At 47.4% G+C, this 25,097-nt stretch overlaps 1 protein-coding gene across 1 annotated transcript in view; it reads right to left on the bottom strand.

The window, feature by feature from the left end:
• Nucleotides 1-24,485, bottom strand: part of LOC138645435 (cilia- and flagella-associated protein 70-like) — a 37,920-nt gene extending 13,435 nt beyond the window's left edge. Inside the window, exons 1-13 of the mRNA XM_069734763.1 lie at nt 24,386-24,485; nt 18,482-18,569; nt 13,474-13,660; nt 13,281-13,379; nt 12,717-12,796; nt 11,614-11,790; nt 11,337-11,519; nt 11,169-11,263; nt 10,979-11,069; nt 7,896-8,039; nt 6,878-7,042; nt 881-967; nt 432-523 (exon numbers count right to left, since the gene is read on the bottom strand). Coding sequence (XP_069590864.1) covers nt 432-523; nt 881-967; nt 6,878-7,042; nt 7,896-8,039; nt 10,979-11,069; nt 11,169-11,263; nt 11,337-11,519; nt 11,614-11,790; nt 12,717-12,796; nt 13,281-13,379; nt 13,474-13,660; nt 18,482-18,559 — 1,478 coding nt within the window. The 5' untranslated portion in view covers nt 18,560-18,569; nt 24,386-24,485. The remainder of the gene's footprint in view (nt 1-431; nt 524-880; nt 968-6,877; nt 7,043-7,895; nt 8,040-10,978; nt 11,070-11,168; nt 11,264-11,336; nt 11,520-11,613; nt 11,791-12,716; nt 12,797-13,280; nt 13,380-13,473; nt 13,661-18,481; nt 18,570-24,385) is intronic.
• Between the last annotated feature and the right edge of the window lie 612 nt (nt 24,486-25,097).

Here is a 25,097-nt window from a genome sequence, read left to right as displayed (position 1 = left end):
TTCTGCTGGTGCAGTCACTGTGTACATACATTACATTACTGACCCTGAGTTACATCCTGTATTATACCCCAGAGCTGCACTCACTATTCTGCTGGTGCAGTCACTGTGTACATACATTACTGATCCTGAGTTACATCCTGTATTATACCCCAGAGCTGCACTCACTATTCTGCTGGTGCAGTCACTGTGTACATACATTACATTACTGATCCTGAGTTACCTCCTGTATTATACTCCAGAGCTGCACTCACTATTCTGCTGGTGCAGTCACTGTATACATACATTATATTACTGATCCTGAGTTACATCCTGTATTATACTCCAGAGCTGCACTCACTATTCTGCTGGTGCAGTCACTGTGTACATACATTACATTACTGATCCTGAGTTACATCCTGTATTATACTCCAGAGCTGCACTCTGTCACTCACTTTAAGGCCACCTCTTCAGCCTTGCGTTTGGGGACGAGCGCTTTCTCCAGCGTCAGCTCCAGGACCAGGTACGTCCCCGAATCCACATATTGCTGAGGAGAGGAGGAGCAGTGACCGACACAAGTAGGAGACGTTAGTTACTCCCTCGCTGAATTCACCCCCGGACGACACTTCCCATGATCCCTTGCCATTCAGGCTTCCAAGGTTATACGGAGACCCCAGTTATGGAACCAAAAGCCCCACATACGGTATTTACCGTGACAACAAGGTGCATTATCTCACATGGCCACTAGAGGGCAGTGCGAGTCAGAAATTACAGAAAGGCAATGATAATAATATGGCTCCTTATACCCAGAGGGGCCACACTGCAGGAACGGCCCCCGACCACCGGGGCTGCAAGATGTACAGGGGGCGGCAGGGTCACAAACTTCCTGATAAATATTATCTACCTGTCCTTCTATGTTAGCTGGACCTGTCTGATGTACGGCCGCCGGGTCCATGTCTGCCGCCTCCGACGACCTCATCACAGCGGACATCTGCAGGAAAAAGAGATTAGCAGCAGAATAGTGAGTGCAGCTCTGGAGTATAATACAGGAGGTAACTCAGGATCAGTAATGTAATGTATGTACACAGTGACTGCACCAGCAGAATAGTGAGTGCAGCTCTGGAGTATAATACAGGAGGTAACTCAGGATCAGTAATGTAATATATGTACACAGTGACTGCACCAGCAGAATAGTGAGTGCAGCTCTAGGGTATAATACAGGATGTAACTCAGGATCAGTAATGTAATGTATGTACACAGTGACTGCACCAGCAGAATAGTGAGTGCAGCTCTAGGGTATAATACAGGATGTAACTTAGGATCAGTAATGTAATGTATGTACACAGTGACTGCACCAGCAGAATAGTGAGTGCAGCTCTGGAGTATAATACAGGATGTAACTCAGGATCAGTAATGTATGTGCACAGTGACTGCACCAGCAGAATAGTGAGTGCAGCTCTGGAGTATAATACAGGATGTAACTCAGGATCAGTAATGTATGTACACAGTGACTGCACCAGCAGAATAGTGAGTGCAGCTCTGGAGTATAATACAGGATGTAACTCAGGATCAGTAATGTAATGTATGTACACAGTGACTGCACCAGCAGAATAGTGAGTGCAGCTCTAGGGTATAATACAGGATGTAACTCAGGATCAGTAATGTAATGTATGTACACAGTGACTGCACCAGCAGAATAGTGAGTGCAGCTCTGGGGTATAATGCAGGGTGTAACTCAGGATCAGTAATGTAATGTATGTACACAGTGACTGCACCAGCAGAATAGTGAGTGCAGCTCTGGAGTATAATACAGGATGTAACTCAGGATCAGTAATGTATGTACACAGTGACTGCACCAGCAGAATAGTGAGTGCAGCTCTAGGGTATAATACAGGATGTAACTCAGGATCAGTAATGTAATGTATGTACACAGTGACTGCACCAGCAGAATAGTGAGTGCAGCTCTAGGGTATAATACAGGATGTAACTTAGGATCAGTAATGTAATGTATGTACACAGTGACTGCACCAGCAGAATAGTGAGTGCAGCTCTGGAGTATAATACAGGATGTAACTCAGGATCAGTAATGTAATGTATGTACACAGTGACTGCACCAGCAGAATAGTGAGTGCAGCTCTAGGGTATAATACAGGAGGTAACTCAGGATCAGTAATGTAATGTATGTACACAGTGACTGCACCAGCAGAATAGTGAGTGCAGCTCTGGAGTATAATACAGGATGTAACTCAGGATCAGTAATGTAATGTATGTACACAGTGACTGCACCAGCAGAATAGTGAGTGCAGCTCTAGGGTATAATACAGGATGTAACTCAGGATCAGTAATGTAATGTATGTACACAGTGACTGCACCAGCAGAATAGTGAGTGCAGCTCTGGAGTATAATACAGGATGTAACTCAGGATCAGTAATGTAATGTATGTACACAGTGACTGCACCAGCAGAATAGTGAGTGCAGCTCTAGGGTATAATACAGGAGGTAACTCAGGATCAGTAATGTAATGTATGTACACAGTGACTGCACCAGCAGAATAGTGACTGCAGCTCTGGAGTATAATACAGGATGTAACTCAGGATCAGTACTGTAATGTGTGTACACAGTGACTGCACCAGCAGAATAGTGAGTGCAGCTCTGGAGTATAATACAGGATGTAACTCAGGATCAGTAATGTAATGTATGTACACAGTGACTGCACCAGCAGAATAGTGAGTGCAGCTCTGGGGTATAATACAGGATGTAACTCCGGATCAGTAATGTAATGTATGTACACAGTGACTGCACCAGCAGAATAGTGAGTGCAGCTCTGGGGTATAATACAGGAGGTAACTCAGGATCAGTAATGTATGTACACAGTGACTGCACCAGCAGAATAGTGAGTGCAGCTCTGGAGTATAATACAGGATGTAACTCAGGATCAGTAATGTAATGTATGTACACAGTGACTGCACCAGCAGAATAGTGACTGCAGCTCTGGAGTATAATACAGGATGTAACTCAGGATCAGTAATGTAATGTATGTACACAGTGACTGCACCAGCAGAATAGTGAGTGCAGCTCTGGGGTATAATACAGGATGTAACTCAGGATCAGTAATGTAATGTATGTACACAGTGACTGCACCAGCAGAATAGTGAGTGCAGCTCTGGAGTATAATACAGGATGTAACTCAGGATCAGTAATGTAATGTATGTACACAGTGACTGCACCAGCAGAATAGTGAGTGCAGCTCTGGAGTATAATACAGGATGTAACTCAGGATCAGTAATGTAATGTATGTACACAGTGACTGCACCAGCAGAATAGTGAGTGCAGCTCTGGAGTATAATACAGGATGTAACTCAGGATCAGTAATGTAATGTATGTACACAGTGACTGCACCAGCAGAATAGTGAGAGCAGCTCTGGAGTATAATACAGGAGGTAACTCAGGATCAGTAATGTATGTACCCAGTGACTGCACCAGCAGAATAGTGAGTGCAGCTCTGGGGTATAATGCAGGGTGTAACTCAGGATCAGTAATGTAATGTATGTACACAGTGACTGCACCAGCAGAATAGTGAGTGCAGCTCTGGGGTATAATGCAGGGTGTAACTCAGGATCAGTAATGTAATGTATGTACACAGTGACTGCACCAGCAGAATAGTGAGTGCAGCTCTGGGGTATAATGCAGGGTGTAACTCAGGATCAGTAATGTAATGTATGTACACCGTGACTGCACCAGCAGAATAGTGAGTGCAGCTCTGGAGTATAATACAGGATGTAACTCAGGATCAGTAATGTAATGTATGTACACAGTGACTGCACCAGCAGAATAGTGAGTGCAGCTCTGGAGTATAATACAGGATGTAACTCAGGATCAGTAATGTAATGTGTATACACAGTGACTGCAGCAGCAGAATAGTGAGTGCAGCTCTGGAGTATAATACAGGATGTAACTCAGGATCAGTAATGTAATGTGTATACACAGTGACTGCAGCAGCAGAATAGTGAGTGCAGCTCTGGAGTATAATACAGGATGTAACTCAGGATCAGTAATGTAATGTATGTACACAGTGACTACACCAGCAGAATAGTGAGTGCAGCTCTGGGGTATAATACAGGAGGTAACTCAGGATCAGTAATGTAATGTATGTACACAGTGACTGCACCAGCAGAATAGTGAGTGCAGCTCTGGAGTATAATACAGGATGTAACTCAGGATCAGTAATGTAATGTATGTACACAGTGACTGCACCAGCAGAATAGTGAGTGCAGCTCTGGAGTATAATACAGGAGGTAACTCAGGATCAGTAATGTAATGTATGTACACAGTGACTGCACCAGCAGGATAGTGAGTGCAGCTCTGGGGTATATGCAGGGTGTAACTCAGGATCAGTAATGTAATGTATGTACACAGTGACTGCACCAGCAGAATAGTGAGTGCAGCTCTGGGGTATAATGCAGGAGGTAACTCAGGATCAGTAATGTAATGTATGTACACAGTGACTGCACCAGCAGAATAGTGAGTGCAGCTCTGGAGTATAATACAGGAGGTAACTCAGGATCAGTAATGTAATGTATGTACACAGTGACTACACCAGCAGAATAGTGAGTGCAGCTCTGGGGTATAATACAGGAGGTAACTCAGGATCAGTAATGTAATGTATGTACACAGTGACTGCACCAGCAGAATAGTGAGTGCAGCTCTGGAGTATAATACAGGATGTAACTCAGGATCAGTAATGTAATGTATGTACACAGTGACTGCACCAGCAGAATAGTGAGTGCAGCTCTGGAGTATAATACAGGAGGTAACTCAGGATCAGTAATGTAATGTATGTACACAGTGACTGCACCAGCAGAATAGTGAGTGCAGCTCTGGAGTATAATACAGGATGTAACTCAGGATCAGTAATGTAATGTATGTACACAGTGACTGCACCAGCAGAATAGTGAGTGCAGCTCTGGAGTATAATACAGGAGGTAACTCAGGATCAGTAATGTAATGTATGTACACAGTGACTGCACCAGCAGGATAGTGAGTGCAGCTCTGGGGTATAATGCAGGGTGTAACTCAGGATCAGTAATGTAATGTATGTACACAGTGACTGCACCAGCAGAATAGTGAGTGCAGCTCTGGGGTATAATGCAGGAGGTAACTCAGGATCAGTAATGTAATGTATGTACACAGTGACTGCACCAGCAGAATAGTGAGTGCAGCTCTGGAGTATAATACAGGAGGTAACTCAGGATCAGTAATGTAATGTATGTACACAGTGACTACACCAGCAGAATAGTGAGTGCAGCTCTGGGGTATAATACAGGAGGTAACTCAGGATCAGTAATGTAATGTATGTACACAGTGACTGCACCAGCAGAATAGTGAGTGCAGCTCTGGAGTATAATACAGGATGTAACTCAGGATCAGTAATGTAATGTATGTACACAGTGACTGCACCAGCAGAATAGTGAGTGCAGCTCTGGAGTATAATACAGGAGGTAACTCAGGATCAGTAATGTAATGTATGTACACAGTGACTGCACCAGCAGAATAGTGAGTGCAGCTCTGGAGTATAATACAGGAGGTAACTCAGGATCAGTAATGTAATGTATGTACACAGTGACTGCACCGGCAGAATAGTGAGTGCAGCTCTGGAGTATAATACAGGAGGTAACTCAGGATCAGTAATGTAATGTATGTACACAGTGACTGCACCAGCAGGATAGTGAGTGCAGCTCTGGGGTATAATGCAGGGTGTAACTCAGGATCAGTAATGTAATGTATGTACACAGTGACTGCACCAGCAGAATAGTGAGTGCAGCTCTGGGGTATAATGCAGGAGGTAACTCAGGATCAATAATGTAATGTATGTACACAGTGACTGCACCAGCAGAATAGTGAGTGCAGCTCTGGGGTATAATGCAGGATGTAACTCAGGATCAGTAATGTAATGTATGTACCCAGTGACTGCACCAGCAGAATAGTGAGTGCAGCTCTGGGGTGTAATGCAGGGTGTAACTCAGGATCAGTAATGTAATGTATGTACACAGTGACTACACCAGCAGAATAGTGAGTGCAGCTCTGGGGTATAATACGGGATGTAACTCAGGATCAGTAATGTAATGTATGTACACAGTGACTGCACCAGCAGAATAGTGAGTGCAGCTCTGGGGTATAATACAGGATGTAACTCAGGATCAGTAATGTAATGTATGTACACAGTGACTGCACCAGCAGAATAGTGAGTGCAGCTCTGGGGTATAATGCAGGGTGTAACTCAGGATCAGTAATGTAATGTATGTACACAGTGACTACACCAGCAGAATAGTGAGTGCAGCTCTGGGGTATAATACAGGATGTAACTCAGGATCAGTAATGTAATGTATGTACACAGTGACTGCACCAGCAGAATAGTGAGTGCAGCTCTGGGGTATAATGCAGGGTGTAACTCAGGATCAGTAATGTAATGTATGTACCCAGTGACTGCACCAGCAGAATAGTGAGTGCAGCTCTGGGGTATAATACAGGATGTAACTCAGGATCAGTAATGTAATGTATGTACCCAGTGACTGCACCAGCAGAATAGTGAGTGCAGCTCTGGGGTATAATACAGTGTGTAACAATGGCTGATGGGTAATTCGCTCCTATTGTTCCTTACTAATACTTAGATCCCTGTTTGCTGTCAGTGAATGGGAACCGTCTTGTGCCGGTTGGATACAATCAGGTCTGGTTTGTAGTCGGAAGGTGTGACCCCGAATATCGGCCGCTATTCCCTGACAACAAACGGAGATCCTGAACCCAATGACTTCACAGCTCTGGTAAAATATTGCAGGAATCCGATTGGTTGCTCTGCAGAAATGGCCACAGATGTCCCTGACATACAGCGGGGTGACGGCCTCACCCGCCGGCTCCCTTCTTTCTCCTTGGCGCCCTTCTCGTCTTTGCCCAGGCGGCTGGGGGTGGGTTTCACGTGCGGAGAGTTGACGCCCAGCGGGGCAGCTGCCAGTCTACTCATCAGGCTGTTCTGACGGGCGACGTCACGAAGGACGCTGTGGTCACGCTTCGTCTACAAGAAGAAGAGACAGAGACCATCAGTGAGGCAGCAGGAACGTCCGGTGTAGGGGGGACTCAGAGACGCCTGGAAACATTATTGGGGGTCTCGGATCAAGAACAGAGTCACATATCCTTCAAAATATTATCTCCATATATAATAAGTAGTGGCCGTTCTCGGTACTGCATCACTGCTGCTATTGGACTGGATCAGAATGGATACGATTGTAACAAACGCTCAGCTGTGGAAAGCATACAATCTGCACAATCTCTGGACTGAATCAATTAAAGGGGTATTTCTCGTCTACATACATGGACGTTGTCAGATAGTGCTCATGAAAATAAGTACTTTTGTAATTTACTGCTTGTTAAAATTCATAGCCGTTTTTGAGATATTAACGGTTTTCTTTTCTTTACAGTTCGTTGCCGTGGAGACCGACCACCGCTATTGTGTGAAAAAAGTGTTAATATCTCAAGAACGGCCGAAAATTTTACTGAGGAGCAAATTACAAAATTGCTCGTATTTACAAGCTCTATCCGACACTGTCCTTGTACGAAAACGGTAAAAAACCCCTTTAAGGCTCCCAGTCATGAAGGCAAGCAGACATGGTGATCATCTGAAACACAATGGGGCCAACTGTAGGCAGAGGTCGGCATAGAAGACATGTGGTGGTCTATCGCAAGCCCTTTATCAAGAATACTTTACGAACAATGGGACCAAAGTCACCGAACGTTCAGTACATAATACTATTTTCTATACATGAATCTGGAGAATCCCTTTAAGTGATGAAGAAACTCCAAACCTATTGTGCCCAGCATGGCAGTATGATGGCGCTATGCGGGTATATACTGGGCATTACCCATCTTACCTTCTCTAGCACCTCCGCGTCCTGATAGGCCAAAACCCTGTAGGCGCCACGAAGACGTCTGACTCCTGGGTACAACAGGGGGACCATGTTTATATACGCCACACCATGGAATGAGACCACCGCTTCCTCGTCGCCGTGCTGCTGCTAGAACAGAAAAAAAGCTTCAGGTCCTGGTGTTGACAACCAAACTCTGACTACACGGCTTCTCCCAGAATCTTATGTATCTCTGTATACAGGGAGCTCCCCCTAGTGGTGGCTGCAGACAGAATCTTATCATGTATCTCTGTATACAGGGAGCTCCCCCTAGTGGTGACTGCAGACAGGATCTTATCATGTATCTCTGTATACAGGGAGCTCCCCCTAGTGGTGACTGCAGACAGGATCTTATCATATATCTCTGTATACAGGGAGCTCCCCCTAGTGGTGGCTGCAGACAGGATCTTATCATGTATCTCTGTATACAGGGAGCTCCCCCTAGTGGTGACTGCAGACAGGATCTTATCATGTATCTCTGTATACAGGGAGCCCCCCTAGTGGTGACTGCAGACAGGATCTTATCATGTATCTCTGTATACAGGGAGCTCCCCCTAGTGGTGGATGCAGACAGGATCTTATCATGTATCTCTGTATACAGGGAGCTCCCCCTAGTGGTGGCTGCAGACAGGATCTTATCATGTATCTCTGTATACAGGGAGCTCCCCCTAGTGGTGACTGCAGACAAGATCTTATCATGTATCTCTGTATACAGGGAGCTCCCCCTAGTGGTGACTGCAGACAGGATCTTATCATGTATCTCTGTATACAGGGAGCTCCCCCTAGTGGTGGCTGCAGACAGGATCTTATCATGTATCTCTGTATACAGGGAGCTCCCCCTAGTGGTGACTGCAGACAAGATCTTATCATGTATCTCTGTATACAGGGAGCTCCCCCTAGTGGTGACTGCAGACAGGATCTTATCATGTATCTCTGTATACAGGGAGCTCCCCCTAGTGGTGACTGCAGACAGGATCTTATCATGTATCTCTGTATACAGTGAGCTCTCCCTAGTGGTGGCTGCAGACAGGATCTTATCATGTATCTCTGTATACAGGGAGCTCCCCCTAGTGGTGGCTGCAGACAGGATCTTATCATGTATCTCTGTATACAGGGAGCTCCCCCTAGTGGTGACTGCAGACAGGATCTTATCATGTATCTCTGTATACAGGGAGCTCCCCCTAGTGGTGGCTGCAGACAGGATCTTATCATGTATCTCTGTATACAGGGAGCTCCCCCTAGTGGTGACTGCAGACAGGATCTTATGTATCTCTGTATACAGGGAGCTCCCCCTAGTGGTGGCTACAGACAGGATCTTATCATGTATCTCTGTATACAGGGAGCTCCCCCTAGTGGTGACTGCAGACAGGATCTTATCATGTATCTCTGTATACAGGGAGCTCCCCCTAGTGGTGACTGCAGACAGGATCTTATCATGTATCTCTGTATACAGGGAGCCCCCCTAGTGGTGACTGCAGACAGGATCTTATCATGTATCTCTGTATACAGGGAGCTCCCCCTAGTGGTGACTGCAGACAGGATCTTATCATGTATCTCTGTATACAGGGAGCTCCCCCTAGTGGTGACTGCAGACAGGATCTTATCTTGTATCTCTGTATACAGGGAGCTCCCCCTAGTGGTGACTGCAGACAGGATCTTATCATGTATCTCTGTATACAGGGAGCTCCCCCTAGTGGTGACTGCAGACAGGATCTTATCATGTATCTCTGTATACACGGAGCTCCCCCTAGTGGTGGCTGCAGACAGGATCTTATCATGTATCTCTGTATACACGGAGCTCCCCCTAGTGGTGACTGCAGACAGGATCTTATCATGTATCTCTGTATACAGGGAGCCCCCCTAGTGGTGGCTGCAGACAGAACCTTATCATGTATCTCTATATAAAGGGAGCTCCCCCTAGTGGTGGCTGCAGACAGGATCTTATCATGTATCTCTGTATACAGGGAGCTCCCCCTAGTGGTGGCTGCAGACAGGATCTTGTCATGTTTCTCTGTATACAGGGAGCTCCCCCTAGTGGTGGCTGCAGACAGGATCTTATCATGTATCTCTGTATACAGGGAGCTCCCCCTAGTGGTGGCTGCAGACAGGATCTTATCATGTATCTCTGTATACAGGGAGCTCCCCCTAGTGGTGGCTGCAGAGAGGATCTTATCATGTATCTCTGTATACAGGGAGCTCCCCCTAGTGGTGGCTGCAGACAGGATCTTATCATATATCTCTGTATACAGGGAGCTCCCCCTAGTGGTGGCTGCAGACAGGATCTTCTCATGTATCTCTGTATACAGGGAGCTCCCCCTAGTGGTGACTGCAGACAGGATCTTATCATGTATCTCTGTATACAGGGAGCTCCCCCTAGTGGTGGCTGCAGACAGGATCTTCTCATGTATCTCTGTATACAGGGAGCTCCCCCTAGTGGTGACTGCAGACAGGATCTTATCATGTATCTCTGTATACAGGGAGCTCCCCCTAGTGGTGGCTGCAGACAGGATCTTATCATGTATCTCTGTATACAGGGAGCTCCCCCTAGTGGTGGCTGCAGACAGGATCTTATCACGTATCTCTGTATACAGGGAGCTCCTCCTAGTGGTGGCTGCAGACAGGATCTTATCATGTATCTCTGTATACAGGGAGCTCCCCCTAGTGGAGCCTGCAGACAGGATCTTATCATGTATCTCTGTATACAGGGAGCTCCCCCTAGTGGTGACTGCAGACAGGATCTTATCATGTATCTCTGTATACAGGGAGCTCCCCCTAGTGGTGGCTGCAGACAGGATCTTATCATGTATCTCTGTATACAGGAAGCTCCCCCTAGTGGAGCCTGCAGACAGGATCTTATCATGTATCTCTCTATACAGGGAGCTCCCCCTAGTGGTGGCTGCAGACAGGATCTTATCATGTATCTCTGTATACAGGGAGCTCCCCCTAGTGGTGGCTGCAGACAGGATCTTATCATGTATCTCTGTATACAGGGTGCTCCCCCTAGTGGTGGATACTTGTGTGGCTATATATTTGCTGCTTCTGCCACTTACTTTTCCTGGTTTAGATTTGCCGGCTGGGGAATACGGCGCTCTCATTATCTCCACCGGCCAGTATCGGCACTCGGCTATCCGCTTCTGTAAGCTGTGAATAAGGAGGAACATACTGATCCGCAGGCGGCACCTGACACATAATACGGCGGTTACACTCCCAGAACCTGTGATATAAGAAGCTTCTGGTCACCTGGTCACGGCGGACTGATCGAGGCAGCAGCGTCGCTCCATGTCCCACGTCACTCTCTTTTTGTGGGTCTCGGCTTCGGTGCGGAACTCCCTGTCCTGCAGTAAACCATGGCAGTCAGCGTCCAATAGTGCGGCCCATCCGCTCCCGTATATTGGATAAGGCCCTCACCTCTTTCCGGTTCATCTCTCCATCCTCCTCCTCGTAGACCCCTGTGAGGATGAAGGATTCTGGGATATGCTGGGCTCCGGGGGCCGAGATGCCGCTCATGGGCCACCGCTTCCGTCTGGAGACCGGCTCGCTCTCCCCGCCGCCTTTCAGGACGCCGCTGGAGAAGATGAGAGTGGCGTCTCTCTGGATGACGGACGGAGCAGGATCAGTATCAGATCATCCGCAGCGGCCACACTCACACATCGGGGGCCACATAACCCCCCCAGGCCCACCGTACCTCTCCCACCGACGGGAGCTGAAGACTGGCCACGTAGTTATACTGCGGCCCGCTGAGGGCCCAGGACTCGGGGACACAGTACGCGGCCTCCATGGTCACTCGGAGCAGGTTCCCCTGACTTATCTGTGACTCAGTGAGTAAGGGCGCCGGGACCGACACTGCCACCTCCAGGCTGGGCTGCGATGTAGAGAAATGTGGACAAGGCGTGCAGGCGGATCTGAGCCCAATAACCATCTGCTTGCTGTCAGTGAATGGAAACTTTCCGGCCAACATCCAGGAGCTGACTGTCATGATCCAGGCCGGGGTTTGTTTCAGGTTATTCTCTCCCCGGTCTGGTCATGCGGGAGTTAACTTTCTCTGCCTCGTTTTGGGTTTGGTGGGGTTATTTCAGTCTGTTGTACCTGCAGACCAATGTCAGCTAGAGCAGTTGACCCCTTGATACCATGTTTTGTCCATTTACTCTGTTCCCGTGACTTCCCTTTCCTGCCTCCGTGATTGTCTTAGTGTTCACTCCCTGTATTTGGACCTCTTGGTATGTGACCCGGCTTGTCCTCTGACCTGTTTGACTGTCTCTTGTCTGTTATCTTTGCTCCCGTCTGGCTCTGACTTCTGGCTTGTAGTTGACCACGTGTATTGCTGTGACCTCTGGTACTTCTTGTCCTGACTGTTTCTGACTCGGCCCGTCTGACCACTCTTTCACCACCAGGTGACGCTTGTGCTGCTGCTCTTGGTGTTGCGCTGTGTGTGCAGCCTCTCTTCCCTCACCAGCACTGACATTCCTCATAATAGGGTGCGATCACACTGGTATTTCCCGGCGGTTACCCCTGATCTGTGCCAATGGGGTCACGTGGCACATGTGGCCAACTATGCTATACCCACACACACCGGCCCAATAGCATGGACTCTCCTTTGACCTCGGAGGCCATATTGGGATTCGTACGGTGTATAGGCAGAGCATTCATACTGACGTGTGACACAGTAACAGCACAGCAGCTGTGAGAAGGATTAGGTCAGATCCGAATGGAGACAGGAAAATCCCAGTTTCCTGACAGCAAGCAGAGTAGCAGAAGCTCCCAAACCTCATCCTCCCGGTAGATCATTACCTTGGCATCTGGGTGGGCAGTTTCCAGAGGAGACCCCTGGACCGGGTGCAGGGGGACGGTCACCGTAAAGTTACATTCGCCTAAAAACAAGAAATAAGGAAAATGATTAAAGGGGCGGCGCTCCGAAGAGGCTCACTTCCACACCGGGTCTGCAGGTGACAACCCTGATAAAGGCCGCCAGGGAGAGGAGTGTGGCGGGGTCACTAGAGGAAGGCTGGGACCTGTAGTGCCCGCCATTAAGGAGTCTACTCTAGATACCCCGAGCTTATAAAACGTCTCCAGGGAGGGGAGCGCACAATGCGGGGGTGGGGGAGGGGCAGGTCGGGGGGCGCACAGTGCGGGGGGCGTTCAAATCTCCATCACCGGCTAAATCCCCCCGCCAAGAGACCTGAGGGTCCGCACATCGGCCAGCCCCATCCTCGGGAAAAGCATAAAGACAGAGACCCTCAATGTGGAAGGGCATCGGGCACCTTGGGGGGAGAGGGTGGACCCCAAACACCAAGCAGGTCTACGGGCGAGGAGAGGTGTGCGTAGAGAAACCCCAAAAAGTCAGACGCCCCTCACCTCGCAGTAAGGGCAGCAGGTCCACCGCGCTTTGCCCCAAGACGCTCGTCTTCTCCTCCTTCTGCTTCTTCTCCTTGGGCAAGATCTCGATGACGGTCACTAGAGACAACGAGCGGTCAATACCGGGGACTGCCACTCAGGGGCGTCTCTGCGATGTACAGCACCGGGGGTCCGCCGGGCACAGGACACTTACATAAGACGGGTTTGTGCGCCACGTCGTCCAGGCTGTGAGGACCGTCACCGCCGATGTCCAAGCTGGTAGTGAAGTTGTACTCGGTGGGTTTACTGGGGGCTGATTCCAGCTTGGGGGAGTCTCCCAGGAGGGCGTTATTAAACTCCGACCTCACATAGGTGACCGGGGCGTCCGCCTTCACTCCTCTCTGTGCCAGAGAGACCACACTCAGGGCAAAGCACGGCACAGGGCATGGGGGGCACAACACCGCCCCTTCTTAAAATAATACACAAGAAAGGGAAACATCCCAGGTGGTCTGGGGTAGTGAAGGGGTTACTGATAATATCCCTGGTGGTCTGGGGTAGTGATGGTGTTACTGATAATCTCCCTGGTGGTCTGGAGTAGTGAAGGGGTTACTGATAATATCCCTGGTGGTCTGGAGTAGTGAAGGGGTTACTGATAATATCCCTGGTGGTCTGGGGTAGAGAAGGGGTTACTGATAATATCCCTGGTGGTCTGGGGTAGTGATGGTGTTACTGATAATATCCCTGGTGGTCTGGGGTAGTGATGGTGTTACTGATAATATCCCTGGTGGTCTGGGGTAGTGATGATGTTACTGATAATATCCCTGGTGGTCTGGAGTAGTGAAGGGGTTACTGATAATCTCCCTGGTGGTCTGGGGTAGAGATGGTGTTACTGATAATATCCCTGGTGGTCTGGGGTAGTGATGGTGTTACTGATAATATCCCTGGTGGTCTGGGGTAATGATGGTGTTACTGATAATATCCCTGGTGGTCTGGAGTAGTGATGGTGTTACTGATAATCTCCCTGGTGGTCTGGAGTAGTGAAGGGGTTACTGATAATCTCCCTGGTGGTCTGGGGTAGAGATGGTGTTACTGATAATATCCCTGGTGGTCTGGGGTAGTGATGGTGTTACTGATAATATCCCTGGTGGTCTGGGGTAATGATGGTGTTACTGATAATATTCCTGGTGGTCTGCAGTAGTGAAGGGGTAACTGATACTTTCCCTGGTGGTCTGGAGTAATGATGGTGTTACTGATAATATCCCTGGTGGTCTGGGGTAGTGATGGTGTTACTGATAATCTCCCTGGTGGTCTAGAGTAGTGATGGTGTTACTGATAATATCCCTGGTGGTCTGGGGTAGTGATGGTGTTACTGATAATCTCCCTGGTGGTCTAGAGTAGTGATGGTGTTACTGATAATCTCCCTAGTGGTCTGGAGTAATGATGGTGTTACTGATAATATCCCTGGTGGTCTGGAGTAGTGATGGTGTTACTGATAATATCCCTGGTGGTCTGCAGTAGTGAAGGGGTAACTGATACTTTCCCTGGTGGTCTGGAGTAATGATGGTGTTACTGATAATATCCCTGGTGGTCTGGGGTAATGATGGTGTTACTGATAATCTCCCTAGTGGTCTGGAGTAATGATGGTGTTACTGATAATATCCCTGGTGGTCTGGAGTAGTGATGGTGTTACTGATAATATCCCTGGTGGTCTGGAGTAGTGATGGTGTTACTGATAATATTCCTGGTGGTCTGCAGTAGTGAAGGGGTAACTGATACTTTCCCTGGTGGTCTGGAGTAATGATGGTGTTACTGATAATATCCCTGGTGGTCTGGGGTAATGATGGTGTTACTGATAATCTCCCTGGTGGTCTGGAGTAGTGATGGTGTTACTGATAATATCCCTGGTGGTCTGGGGTAGTGATGGTGTTACTGATAATCTCCCTAGTGGTCTGGAGTAATGATGGTGTTACTGATAATATCCCTGGTGGTCTGGAGTAGTGAAGGTGTTACTGATAATATCCCTGGTGGTCTGGGGTAGTGATGGTGTTACTGATGATCTCCCTGGTGGTCTGGAGTAGTGATGGTGTTACTGATAATCTCCCTGGTGGTCTGGAGTAGTGATGGTGTTACTGATAATATCCCTGGTGGTCTGGGGTAGTGATGGTGTTACTGATGATCTCCCTGGTGGTCTGGAGTAGTGATGGTGTTACTGATAATCTCCCTGGTGGTCTGGAGTAGTGATGGTGTTACTGATAATATCCCTGGTGGTCTGGGGTAATGATGGTGTTACTGATAATCTCCCTGGTGGTCTGGAGTAGTGATGGTGTTACTGATAATATCCATGGTGGTCTGGGGTAATGATGGTGTTACTGATAATCTCCCTGGTGGTCTGGAGTAGTGATGGTGTTACTGATAATATTCCTGGTGGTCTGCAGTAGTGATGGTGTTACTGATAATATCCCTGGTGGTCTGGGGTAGTGATGGTGTTACTGATAATATTCCTGGTGGTCTGCAGTAGTGATGGTGTTACTGATAATATCCCTGGTGGTCTGGGGTAGTGATGGTGTTACTGATAATATTCCTGGTGGTCTGCAGTAGTGAAGGGGTTACTGATAATATCCCTGGTGGTCTGGAGTAGTGATGGTGTTACTGATAATATCCCTGGTGGTCTGGGGTAATGATGGTGTTACTGATAATATCCCTGGTGGTCTGGAGTAGTGATGGTGTTACTGATACTTTCCCTGGTGGTCTGGAGTAGTGAAGGTGTTACTGATAATCTCCCTGGTGGTCTGAGGTAGAGATGGTGTTACTGATAATATCCCTGGTGGTCTGGGGTAATGATGGTGTTACTGATACTTTCCCTGGTGGTCTGGAGTAGTGAAGGTGTTACTGATAATCTCCCTGGTGGTCTGAGGTAGAGATGGTGTTACTGATAATATCCCTGGTGGTCTGGGGTAATGATGGTGTTACTGATACTTTCCCTGGTGGTCTGGAGTAGTGAAGGTGTTACTGATAATCTCCCTGGTGGTCTGAGGTAGAGATGGTGTTACTGATAATATCCCTGGTGGTCTGGGGTAATGATGGTGTTACTGATAATATTCCTGGTGGTCTGCAGTAGTGAAGGGGTTACTGATAATATCCCTGGTGGTCTGCAGTAGTGAAGGGGTAACTGATACTTTCCCTGGTGGTCTGGAGTAGTGATGGTGTTACTGATAATATCCCTGGTGGTCTGGGGTAATGATGGTGTTACTGATAATATCCCTGGTGGTCTGGAGTAGTGATGGTGTTACTGATAATATTCCTGGTGGTCTGGAGTAGTGATGGTGTTACTGATAATATCCCTGGTGGTCTGGGGTAATGATGGTGTTACTGATAATATCCCTGGTGGTCTGGAGTAGTGAAGGTGTTACTGATAATATCCCTGGTGGTCTGGAGTAGTGAAGGTGTTACTGATAATATCCCTGGTGGTCTGGAGTAGTGAAGGTGTTACTGATAATCTCCCTGGTGGTCCGGAGTAGTGATGGTGTTACTGATAATATCCCTGGTGGTCTGGGGTAATGATGGTGTTACTGATAATATTCCTGGTGGTCTGCAGTAGTGAAGGGGTTACTGATATCCCTGGTGGTCTGCAGTAGTGAAGGGGTAACTGATACTTTCCCTGGTGGTCTGGAGTAATGATGGTGTTACTGATAATCTCCCTGGTGGTCTGGAGTAATGATGGTGTTACTGATAATATCCCCGGTGGTCTGGGGTAGTGAAGAGGTTACTGATAATATCCCTGGTGGTCTGGAGTAGTGATGGGGTAACTGATACTTTCCCTGGTGGTCTGGAGTAGTGAAGGGGTTACTAATAATATCCCTGGTGGTCTGGAGTAGTGAAGGGGTTACTAATAATATCCCTGGTGGTCTGCAGTAGTGAAGGGGTTACTGACACTTTCCCTGGTGGTCTGGGGTAGTGAAGGGGTTACTGACACTTTCCCTGGTGGTCTGGGGTAGTGAAGGGGTAACTGATAATCTCCCTGGTGGTCTGCAGTAGTGAAGGGGTTACTGACACTTTCCCTGGTGGTCTGGGGTAGTGAAGGGGTTACTGACACTTTCCCTGGTGGTCCGGGGTAGTGAAGGGGTTATTGATAATCTCCCTGGTGGTCTGTTGACCCTTTCAATACCAGTAACCCCTTCACTACTGCAGACCACCAGGGACAAAGTCCTTAACACCTTAATGACCGCAGATTACAATGAAAGATACTATTAACCCCTTTCTATCGAACATCACCAGGGTCATTACTATTAACCCTTTCAATAGTCTGGACCACCAGGGACATCAATATTACACTCTTCAGCCGGGTAAAGGTTTTGACAACTGCAAGAGGCACCATAACAAGTAAACCCTTGTGCCCCCTAGACCACTAGGGACATTATTATTAACACCTTAACTACCAGAGATGTCGCCTTACACCTTCACTACCTAAGATGACTGGGGGGGGGATCGCTATTGCCACTTCTACTATTAACCCTTTGATAACCCAAGACCACCATGAAAATTAACATTAAACCTATCTGAACCCTAGATCACCAGGGATATGTATTGTAGACCACCAATGATATTACCATTAACCCTTTCTGCACTCTAGCCAATCAGGGATATTACCATTAACCCTTTTTCTAACCCTAGACCACCCTGGCTATTACCAATAACCCTTTTTATACCCTATACACCAGGTATATTACCATTAACCCTTGGTAACCCTAGACCACCAGGGAGGTGCACCCTAGACCACCACCTTGACCACGGATATTAATGTCAACTGTTTCTTAACCCTGAATCACCAGGAATACTTCCATTAACCCTTTCTACACCCTGGACCTCCAGGGATAGAACTACTAACGCTTTGTGAACCATGGACCATCAGGGATATTTTCATTACCTTTTCTGTACTGCAGACCACCCTGAATGAAAATGAATAAACCCTCAAACCACCAAAAGCCCCTCTAAATGTTATAACCAGACTTGGCCCTAATGACTGGTGGACATCCCCCCCATGCCCCTGACAGGAGAAGCTGGTGGTCCTCAGCATGTTACGGTAAAGCCCACCATCCCCGCGTCTCGCGCTCTCGGCCCCAGGAGGCCATGATCTCAGGGGTGAGATATGAATCTGCCGGCGCAGAGAAGCGTTAACAGGTGACCGGCGCTGATCAGGTGAGGTGCAGCATACGAGGTGTTACCAGATCATGTGCTCGGAGAACTGTGATGTGCACCGGGGCGGGGGGCCGAGGCTTCACATCTTCCAGCGCTGTCTCCATAGCTACGGGTCTGAGGAGAGATAAGAGACATGAGAGGAGGGATGTGTGCCCCATTACCAGCATCACCACCGACTTATAAACTGGCGTCACCAGGTGAAGAAGAGCGCGTCCTGGTGTAATGTGACAAGGGGCGAGGAGATACGGGGGAACAGGGGCGAGGATATATGAGGAGATAAGGGGGCGAGGAGATACGGGGGAACAGGGGTGAGGAGATACGGGGGGATACAGAGGAGATATGGGGGAACAGGGGCGAGGATATATGAGGAGATAAGGGGGCGAGGAGGTACGGGGGAACGGGTGAGGAGATACGGGGAAACAGGGGTGAGGAGATATGGGGGGGATACAGGGAAGAGGAAATACGGGGAACAGGGGCAAGAAGATACGGGAGATACAGAGGAGATGAGATACAGGGGCGAGGATATACGGGTAGATACAGGGGAGAGGAGATACGGGGGAACAGGGGCGAGGAGATATGGGGAAACAGGGGCAAAGAGATATGAGGGGATACAGAGGAGAGGAGATACGGGGAAACAGGGGTGAGGAGATATGGGGGGGATACAGGGAAGAGGAAATACGGGGAACAGGGGCAAGAAGATACGGGAGATACAGAGGAGATGAGATACAGTGGCAAGGATATACGGGTAGATACAGGGGAGAGGAGATACGGGGGAACAGGGGCGAGGAGATATGGGGAAACAGGGGCAAAGAGATATGAGGGGATACAGAGGAGAGGAGATACGGGGAAACAGGGGTGAGGAGATATGGGGGGATACAGGGAAGAGGAAATACGGGGAACAGGGGCAAGAAGATACTGGAGATACAGAGGAGATGAGATACAGGGGCGAGGATATACGGGTAGATACAGAGGAGAGGAGATACGGGGGGAACAGGGGCAAGGAGATACGAGGGGATAAAGGGGCGAAAAGATACGGGAGATACAGGGGTGAGAAGATACGAGAGGATACAGGGGCGAAAAGATACGGGAGATACAGGGGCGAGGAGATACGATGGGATAAAAAGGCAAAAAGATAAGGGAGATACAGGGGTGAGAAGATACGAGGGAACAGGGGTGAGGAGACACGGGAAATACAGGGGTGAGAAGATATGGGGGAACAGGGGAAAGAAGATACGGGGGACACAGGGGAGAGGAGATATGAAGGGATACAGGGACGAGGAGATACGGGGGATAAAGGGGCAAAGAGATACGGGAATACAGGGGCGAGGAGATACGGGGGGGATACAGCGGCGAGGACACATCCTAATGTTACAAAACCAGAAACCCCCTAATGTCAGGGACTCACTAATAATAATAATAATAATAATAATCTTTATTTATATAGCACCAACATATTCCACAGCGCTTTACAGTTTAACAGTTTCAAACACAACAGTCATAAGTAACAATGTTAACAATACAGTAATAAAGCAAAATAAGACACAATAAGCCGCCCCTGCTCGTGAGAGCTAATCTACAATGAGGTGGGAGATACAAAGTACAGGTGTGTATTTACAATGATGTATTTACAATGAGGGTCCGGCCATCTTCAGGGGGTGGGGGATAGATGGAGATAGTGAATGGGCTACACACACACAAACATAAAATGAGTTTGATTAGGGAACGTGATCGGCCGCTCTGAACAAATGTGTTTTGAACGAGCGCCTAAAACTATGCAAATTGTGGATGGTCCTAATATCTTGGGGTAGAGCATTCCAGAGGATTGGCGCAGCACGGGAGAAGTCTTGGAGTCGGGAGTGGGAGGTACGGATTAGTGCAGAGGTTAGTCGAAAGTCATTTGCAGAGCGCATCGGTCGGTTAGGCCGATAGACAGAAATGAGGGAGGATAAGGGACGGCTATAATACTGTCATAGTATGGCGGCACAGCGGGGGGGAGGAAGGGGAGCCTTTGGTGTGCTGAGAGCTGCATTCCCAAACTATCAGTGCATCCTTATCTGTCCTGTGCACGACCACCACTAGATGGTAGCAAAGAACCACAATAATCACTGCACAAACGTAATGTATTTACACAGTGACTGCACTAGCAGAATAGTGAGTGCAGCTCTGGGGTATAATACAAGATGTAACTCAGGATCAGTAATGTAATGTATGTACACAGTGACTGCACCAGCAGAATAGTGAGTGCAGCTCTGGAGTATAATACAGGATGTAACTCAGGATCAGTAATGTATGTACACAGTGACTGCACCAGCAGAATAGTGAGTGCAGCTCTGGGGTATAATACAGGATGTAACTCAGGATCAGTGATGTATTTACACAGTGACTGCACTAGCAGAATAGTGAGTGCAGCTCTGGGGTATAATACAGGATGTAACTCAGGATCAGTAATGTAATGTATGTACACAGTGACTGCACCAGCAGAATAGTGAGTGCAGCTCTGGGGTATAATACAGGATGTAACTCAGGATCAGTAATGTATGTACACAGTGACTGCACCAGCAGAATAGTGAGTGCAGCTCTGGGGTATAATACAGGATGTAACTCAGGATCAGTAATGTATGTGCACAGTGACTGCACCAGCAGAATAGTGAGTGCAGCTCTGGAGTATAATACAGGATGTAACTCAGGATCAGTAATGTAATGTATGTACACAGTGACTGCACCAGCAGAATAGTGAGTGCAGCTCTGGAGTATAATACAGGATGTAACTCAGGATCAGTAATGTAATGTATGTACACAGTGACTGCACCAGCAGAATAGTGAGTGCAGCTCTGGGGTATAATACAGGATGTAACTCAGGATCAGTAATGTATGTACACAGTGACTGCACCAGCAGAATAGTGAGTGCAGCTCTGGGGTATAATACAGGAGGTAACTCAGGATCAGTAATGTAATGTATGTACACAGTGACTGCACCAGCAGAATAGTGAGTGCAGCTCTGGATTATAATACAGGATGTAACTCAGGATCATTAATGTAATGTATGTACACAGTGACTGCACCAGCAGAATAGTGAGTGCAGCTCTGGGGTATAATACAGGATGTAACTCAGGATCAGTAATGTAATGTGTGTACACAGTGACTGCACCAGCAGAATAGTGAGTGCAGCTCTGGGGTATAATACAGGATGTAACTCAGGATCAGTAATGTAATGTATGTACACAGTGACTGCACCAGCAGAATAGTGAGTGCAGCTCTGGGGTATAATACAGGATGTAACTCAGGATCAGTAATGTAATGTATGTACACAGTGACTGCACCAGCAGAATAGTGAGTGCAGCTCTGCAGTATAATACAGGAGGTAACTCAGGATCAGTAATGTAATGTATGTACACAGTGACTGCACCAGCAGGATAGTGAGTGCAGCTCTGGGGTATAATACAGGATGTAACTCAGGATCAGTAATGTAATGTATGTACACAGTGACTGCACCAGCAGAATAGTGAGTGCAGCTCTGGAGTATAATACAGGATGTAACTCAGGATCAGTAATGTAATGTATGTACACAGTGACTGCACCAGCAGAATAGTGAGTGCAGCTCTGGGGTATAATACAGGATGTAACTCAGGATCAGTAATGTATGTACACAGTGACTGCACCAGCAGAATAGTGAGTGCAGCTCTGGGGTATAATACAGGATGTAACTCAGGATCAGTAATGTAATGTATGTACACAGTGACTGCACCAGCAGAATAGTGAGTGCAGCTCTGGAGTATAATACAGGATGAAACTCAGGATCAGTAATGTATGTGCACAGTGACTGCACCAGCAGAATAGCGAGTGCAGCTCTGGGGTATAATACATGACGTAACTCAGGATCAGTAATGTAATGTATGTACACAGTGACTGCACCAGCAGAATAGTGAGTGCAGCTCTGGGGTATAATACAGGATGAAACTCAGGATCAGTAATGTATGTGCACAGTGACTGCACCAGCAGAATAGTGAGTGCAGCTCTGGAGTATAATACAGGGTGTAACTCAGGATCAGTAATGTAATGTATGTACACAGTGACTGCACCAGCAGAATAGTGAGTGCAGCTCTGGGGTATAATACAGGATGTAACTCAGGATCAGTAATGTAATGTATGTACACAGTGACTGCACCAGCAGAATAGTGAGTGCAGCTCTGGAGTATAATACAGGAGGTAACGCAGGATCAGTAATGTAATGTATGCACACAGTGACTGCACCAGCAGAATAGTGAGTGCAGCTCTGGAGTATAATACAGGATGTAACTCAGGATCAGTAATGTAATGTATGTACACAGTGACTGCACCAGCAGAATAGTGAGTGCAGCTCTGGGGTATAATACATGACGTAACACAGGATCAGTAATGTAATGTATGTACACAGTGACTGCACCAGCAGAATAGTGAGTGCAGCTCTGGGGTATAATACAGGATGTAACTCAGGATCAGTAATGTAATGTATGTACACAGTGACTGCACCAGCAGAACAGTGATTGCAGCTCTGGAGTATAATACAGGATGTAACTCAGGATCAGTAATGTAATGTATGTACACAGTGACTGCACCAGCAGAATAGTGAGTGCAGCTCTGGGGTATAATACAGAATGTAACTCAGGATCAGTAATGTATGTACACAGTGACTGCACCAGCAGAATAGTGAGTGCAGCTCTGGAGTATAATACAGGGTGTAACTCAGGATCAGTAATGTAATGTATGTACACAGTGACTGCACCAGCAGAATAGTGAGGTCAGCTCTGGGGTATAATACAGGATGTAACTCAGGATCAGTAATGCATGTACACAGTGACTGCACCAGCAGAATAGTGAGTGCAGCTCTGGAGTATAATACAGGAGGTAACTCGGGATCAGTAATGTAATGTATGCACACAGTGACTGCACCAGCAGAATAGTGAGTGCAGCTCTGGAGTATAATACAGGAGGTAACGCAGGATCAGTAATGTAATGTATGTACACAGTGACTGCAGCAGCAGAATAGTGAGTGCAGCTCTGGGGTATAATACAGGAGGTAACTCAGGATCAGTAATGTAATGTATGTACACAGTGACTGCACCAGCAGAATAGTGAGTGCAGCTCTGGAGTATAATACAGGAGGTAACTCAGGATCAGTAATGTAATGTATGTACACAGTGACTGCACCAGCAGAATAGTGAGTGCAGCTCTGGGGTATAATACAGGATGTAACTCAGGATCAGTATTGTAATGTATGTACACAGTGACTGCACCAGCAGAATAGTGAGTGCAGCTCTGGAGTATAATACAGGATGAAACTCAGGATCAGTAATGTATGTGCACAGTGACTGCACCAGCAGAATAGTGAGTGCAGCTCTGGGGTATAATACAGGATGTAACTCAGGATCAGTAATGTAATGTATGTACACAGTGACTGCACCAGCAGAATAGTGAGTGCAGCTCTGGAGTATAATACAGGATGAAACTCAGGATCAGTAATGTAATGTATGTACACAGTGACTGCACCAGCAGAATAGTGAGTGCAGCTCTGGAGTATAATACAGGATGAAACTCAGGATCAGTAATGTATGTGCACAGTGACTGCACCAGCAGAATAGTGAGTGCAGCTCTGGAGTATAATACAGGATGTAACTCAGGATCAGTAATGTAATGTATGTACACAGTGACTGCACCAGCAGAATAGTGAGTGCAGCTCTGGAGTATAATACAGGATGAAACTCAGGATCAGTAATGTAATGTATGTACACAGTGACTGCACCAGCAGAATAGTGAGTGCAGCTCTGGAGTATAATACAGGATGAAACTCAGGATCAGTAATGTATGTATACAGTGACTGCACCAGCAGAATAGTGAGTGCAGCTCTGGAGTATATACTGCCTGTCTCCTCCCCTCCCCCACATTGTACACACCGCTCCTGATCTCTGCTCCCGGTGTCGGTAGACTCTCCGTACTCCGGTTTGCTATGAGACTTCTCCCCGTAGATCACCGTCTCTCTACAGTTCAGCGTTCCCGGTCTCCTAGCAACGAGTTTCCCTCTCCCAGGATCCTTCGGGGTCGCACAACTCGTTGCTAGGTGACCGGCTATTTCTTTTCAGTCAGCAGGAGGCCGCTCCACATAAAACTACATTTCCCATAATGCCTCTCATCAGTGCTCAGGGTGGAGCCTTCTGGGGCTTGTAGTCTGGAGTTACACTAAGAGGTGGTCTTTCTGATGATGGGGCACTCTGATAATAATGGGGGCTCTGATAATAATGGGGTCTCTGATAATAATGGGGCCTTTGATAATAATGGGGGTCTCTGATAATAATGGGGCATCTGATAATAATGGGGGTCTCTGATAATAATGGGGTCTCTGATAATAATGGGGTCTCTGATAATAATGGGGGCTCTGATAATAATGGGGCCTTTGATAATAATGGGGGTCTCTGATAATAATGGGGCATCTGATAATAATGGGGGTCTCTGATAATAATGGGGCATCTGATAATAATGGGGGTCTCTGATAATAATGGGGTCTCTGATAATAATGGGGTCTCTGATAATAATGGGGCATCTGATAATAATGGGGCTCTCTGATAATAATGGGGTCTCTGATAATAATGGGGGTCTCTGATAATAATG

The sequence above is a fragment of the Ranitomeya imitator genome, chromosome 7 (assembly GCF_032444005.1).
Source record: "Ranitomeya imitator isolate aRanImi1 chromosome 7, aRanImi1.pri, whole genome shotgun sequence".
Taxonomy (NCBI): Eukaryota; Metazoa; Chordata; class Amphibia; order Anura; family Dendrobatidae; genus Ranitomeya; species Ranitomeya imitator.
This window is presented reverse-complemented; position numbering and strand designations above follow the sequence as displayed.